Consider the following 10543-nt stretch of genomic DNA (forward strand, 5'->3'; position numbering starts at 1 on the left):
ACACATATATATATATATATATATATATATATATATATATATATATATATATTGTTGATTAAATATATAACTAAAGCCACCTTAGTTTCAAAGCACAATGATTTGTGTGTGTGTGTGTGTGTGTGTGTGTGTGTGCATTCCTGTCAGAAATGCTTTTGATTCTAATGATGATTACATGGCATGTAGCAGCATTCGTAATCGCAATGATTGCATCCGACCTTGTAATTGTAACCAAGAAATTATCATGACTTGCAATCATCCCATGTCTGACAACATCTCTTCGCCCTTCGGAGATTCCAGTAGTAATGGTATTTACCAAACGAGTATATCACAAAGTTCCCGAGTGACACAAAATATTGTAACTTGCTATGTGCTACACCTAACTTTGTAAAATTTCACCTAACAGCACTACATTACAATATATTTCTCTTGGTGGAGCTTACGCAGGAGGGAGTACACAGCACAACTTGTTTATTTCCCCTGCTTAGCCCTTTGATCACAGTGTGTGGTGATGGAGAGAGAGAGAGAGAGAGAGAGAGAGAGAGAGAGAGAGAGAGAGAGAGAGAGAGAGAGAGGAATGAGAATATTAAAAAAAGAAAAGAAAGTTTTGATAAGATATACGAGACTAGTAAAGCATGAAACGTCCGTCGACAAAGAAGAGTGTAAGGTACCTGGCCGACTGTGATGGAGAGATTAATGGGAGATGAGAAAGAACAGAAAGGAAAGAGAAGTGAGGAAGAGTAGAACAAGAAAGAAAAGACAAGAAAGGCAGAAGTCAGCGAGCAGGGAAGTGCAGATGGTGTCCATATACACGTTTGCTAGATAGTTTGATGAAATATCGGAGGACGGGAAGGAGAGCGAAGTGACACAAAGTAAGGAGAGTCTAATGAGAAATATGAATGAGAAAATTTAATGGAAGATAAGAACTACAGAGGTAAGAGAAGCTGGCTGAAGGGCAAGGAGACAGTGTGAAATCCCTGTACGTGTGTGGTGGAACCTTTAGTGAGAAATACGAAATGAAGAGAGTAGTATAGAACAAGAAAAGGACAGGATGGAGGAGAACTGAGGAAGAGTTTAGTGAAGAATAACTAGAGTTGAATGAGAGGTCAGCCAGCAGGGTATGACAGAGTGTGGGATCCTTGTGCGAGTGTGGTGCAGGGTGACGTGTTGCAGGATGTCTTGGCGGGAGGGCGGGAGTTGATGTCACAGAAGTGGTCAGTTAGAGCCTCCCTGCCCTCCGCCCCCATGCACATCACCCGGCCTTCCTGCCATCCCCCGCCGCACTCTGCCGAGCATGGGGTCACCGGTGTCACTCGCCACCGGGACGTAAACACAACCTCGGACACATCTCGCCGCAAGTACAGATACCTGCATGAAAAGGGAGGTTCATTATTAAAGATGGTACCATGGCGGAGGAACGTAAATTTATTATTTATTCAGATAATTATTAAGCCCTGTTGTTGTTGTTGTTAATGATGATTACGATGATGATGATGCTCTTGCTTAACTCCAGTCTGTCTGGCAAAGCAAACCCGTCGACCGCGGGTAAACAACTGATCTTGTTTTGCCATCCCACGGTTAAACTACATTACATACACCATGTAGTGATCCACCGTCCCCTTGTGGTAGACAGCGCCTCACCAGGTTCGGACCAGGTCATTCCCACGACGAGGCCGAGGGAAACAGGAAGAAGTTTGGCCCCCGGGTGGGCGCTGCATCTGCTCCACGCGAGGCGCACTGTGCCACTACATGTATTCTTCTCTTCAGCGTCATTAAATTTAATTCTGAATATTACACAAACCATAATATCTAACATTATGTAGAAGACTTCCTGTACATGCGTTTGCCTTCATTAAAACAGGTACCATCTTTTCCCTACTAAACTAGAGTGACTCAAAATGGAAAAATACGAAGAATAAAACAATCTCACTTAACAGTTAACTGTTCTGGAGATTTATTTATCACGTAAAATAGGAACCGAGATCATTAAATGGTTTGTCTTCCCTCCTGATTACAGTATACTGTAGCAGCTTCTGTAATTACACTCACCAGCTGGAATTTAATGGACTGTTACTCTTTTAACTCGAGCGTTTAAGCTGTTACGTCCTTCGCGAGATCTAAATGTTTTTGTTCTCTTAGTCTTCATTCACACTTGTTAACACTGCACACCCAGACTGTCTAGCTGTACTGGACCCTGGGTAGGCGCGGAACTCGATCCGAGGATGCTGTGATCTTTGACGGGGTTGTTCTTGCGGAGGCAGTGGGATCCTCGGTCGCACATTGGGTACTGTAGTAGAGTTGGACATTTCATCTTTTACAGTTAGGTTAAGTTAGATTAGGTTAATCTGCTACTGGTGGGTTGGATTAGGCAAGATTTGGTTAGTCTCTTTAGGTTGTTGGGCTAGTGTGGGCAGGTTAGGTGTTAAGTAAAAAAAAAAAAAAAACGAGCGATCAGCATGGGAAGAGAAAAATTAGCGCGCAATGGTTTAATGGCTCGCAGTATGGAAATAATTATTTGTCACAGTATATGCCTCCCGGCCCGACCACTCCTTCCATTTTACTCACCTTCACGACATGCGGATACGCACAGTAAGCAGAACATGAAAATTATCTATCCACCAAGACCTGTGTAATGTGAGGGCATCTTAGCTTGGACTTTGACTTCTGTGTACTTGCGGTTGAGTTCCCTGCCTACGACTGAATGACTGTGTTTGTAGCCGCATATCACTGTTTTGGTAGTACCTCCTAGAATCAGTATTAGCTAGCCACCTACTATATGCAAGACTATCCACACATGCTTAGATCACCTTTTCTTATGTCAGTGACAGCCACATACTGATCAATTCTCTGATTCTCCTCAAGATGCTATGGTAATACCTCCCAGGGTCAGTGATAGCCAGCCGCAATCTTGAAAATATCCACTCATACTGAAGTCTTTCCTTATCTTAGTCTCACTCACTTTCTGAACAAGTCCCTGATCCTCCTTAAGATGCCAGTGAGCCCCGTGCCTCCCCTGTCCCTAGGCGCACTGGTGGTGGTGGTCTTGATGGTGGGCGGTGGGGTAGGTGTGATTCGGTTCTCTTTCTGTACACACTGCCCGTTGATGCAGTGCTGCCGGCAAGAAACAAAGAGGATTACTGAAGATTACATGCTCGTGAGGTCAGGAGGATTTGTAGCACGTCTTTCTTAGTGATTTATTTTGAGTATTACTAGCACGTCACTTAAGCAACCCATGTCGATACTAGACTTATAAGAGAACGTCAATGTGCAACACATCATAATCACTAAGAAAAATATCCTGCGATGTCTCTCATATCAGAATAAGGCCCTGAGCCACGTTTTCTGCTCTTGCAATCTCCAGACGGTTATTTCCAACTTGAATAAATCTTCTGATGACAGTTTAAGTAAAATGAAAATTACGTCTTCGAATGGAAGGGAATAAAGTTAATTAACACCGGGGAAGTCTAATATTCTTGCCATTTATTCCCCATGGACTCCACAAGCCGGACGGGGTAGATATAGTTTTAATAAACTCCTTTAAAATGATAGACCTTTTCTAAAGTAATTAAAGTAGTGTGGTAGAAGCATGAAGAAACTAAAAACTGCGTCACCTGGTAAAGCGATTTGTTCTTTCTCACGTGTGTGCTGCCAGCAGTGAGCTGTCCTTGCAGAATGTATTAAACCGTTACTTGTTTGTCCGTAGGAGTAGCTATAAGTTCCTTAACAAAAGAAAAAATATGAATAACCTATATTCATTTTCCCCAGAACAAAAAGTCTCCCTTTTCATTCCTCTCTGGCATATAAAGATTAAGGTATGGTCGATGCTAAATCATATAAACGATCAAACTATCTCAGTGTGGTTCCTTTTCCCTCACTGGACATGACAGGCTCACTTTTACCCATTCAACTCAAGGACGTAAACTACCTTATATTTTATTGTCAACTAGGCCTTAGACTATTATTTAACTTCGATACCCTTGGGCTAAGGAGTTAAGAACTAAGGAACTCATCGGAAACAGGAAAAAAAAAATCTAGAAACCCAACGGATATAACGCCAGATATCTAAATGCGTGCGAAAGACAAGTTTGTTTAGCACTGACTAGTGTTCTAACTATGCGAATGTTCTTTCTTATCAAAATAATTTAGTCATCTTACATTTCCTTCCTTTCCCTTCTCGCTTCCCTTTCCCAGGTCTCGCCATGGGACTGCCATCCTTCATCTGACAACTCTATAGTAACTTGTTCCCTTCTTTCCATTTCCTTCTTTCCTTTCTCCTCCCTTCTTCCCCTCCCTTTCCTTCCCTTCCAAGTGATGCCACGACAGACAAATTATACATTTCAAGTGGGAGCAAAGTGCATACTGAGCAGCCAGCGTGCCAGCTGAGTGCAGAAACTTTGCGAGTGAGTGCTGTTTAGAGTGTGAAGAGGGCAGAAGCCAGTAAGAGCGTGAGTGAATGCTGGTGTAGCCTAAATGCAGATTTCAACCGAAGTGTGAGACAGCACCAGTGAGCAAGTGTGAGTGAATGAGTGGGTGAGTGTTAGGAAGCTGAAGTGAGCAAATATGAATGATAAAATGAGTGAGTACTAGTGATCATGAGTGAGTTGGAGTGCAACTGAGTAAGGTATAGTGAATGTGAGTTGAAACAAGTGAGTACGAATGATTAAGTGCTAGTGAGCTGGAGTAAGTGTTAATGAATGAGTTGAAACTAGAAAGGGCGAGTGTGTGAGTGAGCTGGAAGGAGTAAGTGCGAGTGAGTGAGTGAGGTCAAACGGGCAAACGGGAGTGACTGAGCGGAAAGTAACAAGTGCGAGTGTGTGAGCGTGCCGAAAAGAGTAAAAACGAGTCGGTGTCGGTGAGTATAAGATCAAGGTGTGGGTGGTAAGATGTGTAGTACAGACCTTCTTGAGGCCACAGGTCGTGCCCTCTAGCGCCGGATGGGTCCTGAGGGCGTGGGTAGTGTTCTGGCACCACAGCTCCCGACACACAGCCTGCACCACCACCACCACCATAATCACTGTTACCACTATCACCACCATCATCATCATTACATTCCACCAGTACCACCACCACCTCCAACACCAACAGCATTATCACCATTGCTACCATCATCATTATCATCACTGTTACCAACAACATCACCATTATATACCACTAGTATCACCAATACCACCATCATCATCACCATTCTCACCGTTACCACCATTAACACAATTACCACCGCCATTACCAACACCATTATCTCCATTACCTCTGTCATCACCACTACCTACTATTATTACCACCACTATCATATACCATCATTTCCACCACCACTGCTATTATATATCACCAGCACCACCCGCTGAACCACCACTTGAACCACTTATATCACCATTACCACCACAGTGAATTTGTCATCATCACCGTTATCAAAGACACCACCGCCATTATGACAGCCACCACCGCCACCACCGCTAAATTCCTATGATACCATTTCTGTCACCACCACCATTGTCATCACCACTACCACTGTAATCACTAACACCATCATCATCACCATCACCACCACCATAATTACAAACCCTGCCATATATTACCACCACAGCCAAAATCACTGATTATTATCATCCCCACCACCATCGTAATCACCACCATCACGATAATCATTAACACCTTAACCTTTTTCACTGTCACGTCCACTACTGACAATGCTATCATTTTCCATACCATCACCACTGTCACCACCATCACAGCCATCGCTCTCATCATCACAATATCACCATTATCACCAGCAGTCTAGTCACCATCAGCGTCCACGCCATCATCACACCATCATTATCGTCATCATTGTCTTCATCCCCACTAGTATCACCAACACCTCCTTCACTACCATTATCACCACCAACTGCACTGTAACTATCGCCCCAACAACCACCATAGATACTGTCACAAACTCTGCCTCACCACCAGTAATAACTTCTATTCTTTCTGTCATCACTCAGTCATTGTCATCGTCATCGTCACCGTCATCATTATCACCATTATTATTATCGTCTGACCTCTCTTAACTGCCTTTTTGGGTCATTATCATCATCATTTTTACTTAGCACACTTGAACGTTAATAATATTGTATAAAGATGAAAAAACAATTCCCCCCCCTTAAACTGTAATTATCATGCGAGGATCCTTTGTATGCTCCCTTCTTCTTACCCCCCTCCCTACCTTCCTCATCCTCTGTTTGTCTTCCATAACATAATTTCCTTTACACTCCTTCCCTTCTAACTCTCTCTACCTCCCTTATACTCTCTCTCCCTTCGAGCTTTCCCTACCTCCCTCACACTCTCCCTTCCAACTCTTCCTACCTCCCTCACACACACCCTCTTTTCCTCACACTTTTCCTCCCTCCCTGTCGGCCACTCACATTGTAGGGCGACTTGGAGGTGACATAAGGCTTGAAGTTGTTGCCCTCAGCGAAGGTGCACTGCTTCTCCTGCCCGAATGTCTCCCCAGGCAGCTCAGCCAAGTCAAATTCCAGAGTTCGCGGTCCTCGGTCTCTGTCATCAAGGCATGACATTCCGTATCTGTAGCGGGAAAAGGTCAACGGTGAAGTTGAGCTTGGAGGTTGATGTCTAGGGAGGGGGGGTAAGGTCGAGGGTTAGGGTGAGGTTGAGCGTGGAGGGTGATGTCTAGGATGGAGGGTAAGGTCGAGGGCTAGGGGTGAGGTTGAGGGTGAGGTTGAGGTCAAGATGGATAGAGAGGTCGTGAATTAGGGGTGAGGTCGAGGGTTGAGGGTGAGGGTGAAATCTAGGATCGATGTTGAGGTCCAGGATTAGGAGTGAGGCTGACTTAGGGTGAGGGTTAAGTTAAAAACAAATGGAAAGTGATAGTTGCATAGTAAAGTCAAGGGCTGAGGGCTAGGTCAAAGGTGAGGTGATGTCAAGGGCTGAGGGCTAGGTCAAAGGTGAGGTGATGTCAAGGGTGGAGGGTGATGAAGGTGGAGGGTGAGGTCTATGAACTTGAGCTCACTCTTCCACGAACTTAGACTCATTCGTCCAGGAACTTAAACTCACCCCACCAGGAACTTCAACTCACATGTGTACAAATTTTAAGCTCACTCGTTCAGGAACTTAAATTTATTTGTCCGGGGACTAGAAAAGGCGCTGGAGGCTACGGAGCACTTTTTCTTCGCAATTTACAGTGTAGTTTCACCTTAATACTGTATTTCATATTTTTTTTCTTTCTCTTTTTCAGTCGACAAAGTTTGGATCCACATATTTAAACAGAATGTCGAGGTGTTAAGTCCAGAGTAAAACGCAGAGGAACAGGTGTTACGAGTCTCCAAAGCTACAAGAAGAAAGCCATTAAACTTACTCGTCGAGGAACTTCTTCAGCTCTCGGTTTGAGCAGGATGACCAGGTAACTTTGCCGGGTCCAGTTGAGGCGGACATAAGGTATTTGCTGCCGTCACACCGGTTGCCCCCGTCCTGACCGTCGTGAGTCATCCCCAGACTGTGAAGAGCATGCGTACTGGCTCATTTTATTCCATCTTAGCTTATAATCACCCAATCCCTATCTTGAATATGCCCAAGCCGTGACGTCTGTGTTATACCCTGTTCACCATAACTCCTAAAATTTCCATCTTCATCATGACTGCTGAGTTGTAAGAATATATAAGCACTTGAATTTGATGTTTGTCAGGAAGAATTACCATGGAAAGAAAGCAGAGCCGTGGTATTGTCCTAATCTGACACTGCGCTACCTGAAACTAGCTGAAAGAGGACGAAAAGCTAGGCCAAGTTTGAATTTTAAAAAATACCCATACACTCTTTTACTTTAACTTAGCCTAAAATTGCCGTATCTCCATCTTGAATGCTGAGCTGAAACAAGAGATTAACATTAGAATATGATGCTAATTTCAAAGAGTTGCAATGAATGGATGCAGAGCCGCTATACTGTTTCCTGTCATTGAACTAAGTGAAATATTATGCAAAAAGAGGAAACTCTGGTCCAAAGTAAAGTGAAGAAAATATAATACACTCCTGAATATTTTATCCAACGAAACCTGGAGACGTTCTTTTCATTTTATTTTTGGTGCCACGGATTTTTTTTTTTTTTTTTTGTTATATCCTGCTTAAGAAAGGCTTCCTGTACTGATGAGGCTTATCAAGGTTGTATTTAACCTTTCCCCTTCAAAGGGTCTATCGTAAGCTGAATAAAATCGTCAAGATAAGACAAGAAGAAAGTGAGCTCTATAAGTTAATAAATTCTGCAATTTACTGTTTGGAAAATACATATTCATGAAATAATAACAGTGAGACAATGGCAGAGAAGTGACACAACTACTTATCTAGGAGGCTGGCATTATACATTATCATTTGAACCAGCTGTGCTGGGAACGGATGGAAGAAACCAGTGGAGAGAGGAAGCGTTTAGAAGGTGAATGAGAGTACGACAAAATCTCCCCCGAGTCTCACTTGTGTCCCATCTCGTGTGCGATGACGTAGACGGCCTCGAAGCTGGTGCCTTCGTTGATGGTGCATGAGTAGGCCGGGTGACACATCCCAGCAACCCACGCCAGACCTGGATGTGTGATGAATTTATGTATCTGTGTATATTTATTCATTTTTATGTATACAGGGAGTCCAGGACTTGACGTATTAACTTCACCTTTCACACATTCCACGCCTCACTCCCAACTATGATAAAGTCGAACTGGGGGATGCATTTCTTTCTAACATTATTCTACATCACGGAGTCAGACTGAGAACTGCATATTCTAATACTCTTCTCATTCCTTTCTATCACAGTTGACCTGAGAACTGCATTTCATACCATTCAGACACTCTTCTTCACATTCCCACATACCATAAAGCAGTTGCTGAGTGCTGTATCTCTTGTCATTCCAACACTGTCACTCCCAGCTATCACAAACTGAGAGCTGTCTCTTACCATTCTAACACCGTTACTCCCACCTATCACAAGGTCAAACTGCAGGGCGGTTTATGCTCACTTACGCTATGCCCTCCACGCCTGCCTTTTCCTTTTTCCACCGTGCCTTTCTTGTTTTCTATCGTGTCCTAACCCCTTCTGACCTGTCTCTCCAATTCCCCCTGTATTTGACTGGTTGGGTCATGTATGTGGGCATGTGCAAAAATCTGTGGTAATTTCCATCAGATGTGTGGTGTGGCTTTCCATGACGTCACGTTGCGCTGTGTGCGACATTCCCCTAGAATTCCCACTGCTCTTTCCTCCAGCTCTCTCGAATTTAGGCACATCTTTCCCCAAACCTCTACATCACATATTAACAGCATGTATGTCGTTAGCTGTTATGCAGTGTGTTATGATATCTTAGTGTAAGAATTAGAATAAGCCGTATTTTAACCGGTTTGGGGGGATTTTGCAATATCCTCATCTTAGCCATTTATTCTGTATATTTATGCCTCAATGTCCTATTGTATATAATTTGTGTAAATTATGAGAATATTAAGACGAGATAATTAACGTACAAGTAATGTTAAAATGTGGTTTCCAAGATAAATCGTTAACTAAGCGGTATTTCGAAGCCTGCAATGGCACTAACAATGCTGGTTGATGCACATTATGTAAAGATTAAAGCGACGCAAGTACCATAAAAGATGATGCTCAGATTTGATAAGCAAAATAAACCGCCAACGAAGAGGTGAAGCGAGGCAGACTATGACATACTTCGAGTCTATGCGAAAAGATAATGTTAAGAAGTAATAAGCAAAATAAATCACTGACGAGTAGGCGTTGGAAAGTCAGCAATGACACTTTTAATACGAGCCTCTAACCACATGCACCACCTACCTATGACCTCGTCGTACTGTGGACTGCCGTCGTAGAGGTCGAGTCCAGATAACATGAGGGCGTGATCCCAGGTTTCCTCGTTGTCCACACCCATTTGTCGGTTCAGTTTCCTCTGCCATTGACAGAAGGAGGTCAGGTACCTGTCGGGAGGGGTCAGGTTAACTCTCTCAGGCTCTTAGGACTCACTCTTAGTTATATAAATTCATAAGAGAACTAATGGTGGCAGCATTAACATTCTCAATCTTGACGTGGAGTTTACTTGAACCATATACTAGAATTGTCCCGACCACAAAATTTAATGATGGCATTTTTAAATGTCTCTGTGATCTTTTGGGAGAGGTCAGGTTAATTCTCCTAGGCTCTCAGGATTCACTCTCAGTTACATAATGTCGTAAGAGGATTAATGATAGTAGGATTACATTCTCAGTCTTGATATGACGTTAGCTTTAATGGTATACTAGAACTGTCCCGACGATGACGGCTTTAATGAGATAGCACTCACTCTGTCTCTTATGACCCACTCTCAATCGTATTTTTTTTTCTTTATCTAATGATTGCCTGCATAGTAGCGTACACTAGAGTTGTCCCGACCTACCTCTGAATGTCCCCATCCTCCTTGCTGGGTCCCTTGTCGGAGTCTTTTATGACGTGGATCCTGACCAAGGTGATGGTGAAGTGCAGGTCCAAGGAGGGCGAGTTGTACAGCAAATTCACCTGGGATAAAAAATAAAAATA

The 10543-nt window shown here is 43.3% G+C and overlaps 1 protein-coding gene across 1 annotated transcript in view; it reads right to left on the bottom strand.

Moving 5' to 3' along the window:
* Nucleotides 1–946: 946 nt before the first annotated feature.
* Nucleotides 947–10543, bottom strand: part of LOC145404824 (A disintegrin and metalloproteinase with thrombospondin motifs adt-2-like) — a 32239-nt gene continuing 22642 nt past the window's right edge. Inside the window, exons 8-15 of the mRNA XM_080276322.1 lie at nucleotides 10404–10522; nucleotides 9809–9948; nucleotides 8455–8560; nucleotides 7352–7489; nucleotides 6402–6561; nucleotides 4899–4988; nucleotides 2960–3111; nucleotides 947–1368 (exon numbers count right to left, since the gene is read on the bottom strand). Coding sequence (XP_080132448.1) covers nucleotides 1107–1368; nucleotides 2960–3111; nucleotides 4899–4988; nucleotides 6402–6561; nucleotides 7352–7489; nucleotides 8455–8560; nucleotides 9809–9948; nucleotides 10404–10522 — 1167 coding nt within the window. The 3' untranslated portion in view covers nucleotides 947–1106. The remainder of the gene's footprint in view (nucleotides 1369–2959; nucleotides 3112–4898; nucleotides 4989–6401; nucleotides 6562–7351; nucleotides 7490–8454; nucleotides 8561–9808; nucleotides 9949–10403; nucleotides 10523–10543) is intronic.

Source organism: Coenobita brevimanus, chromosome 65, assembly GCF_032717465.1.
Source record: "Coenobita brevimanus isolate Jiangsu-jjx chromosome 65, ASM3271746v2, whole genome shotgun sequence".
In the NCBI taxonomy this organism is placed as follows: Eukaryota; Metazoa; Arthropoda; class Malacostraca; order Decapoda; family Coenobitidae; genus Coenobita; species Coenobita brevimanus.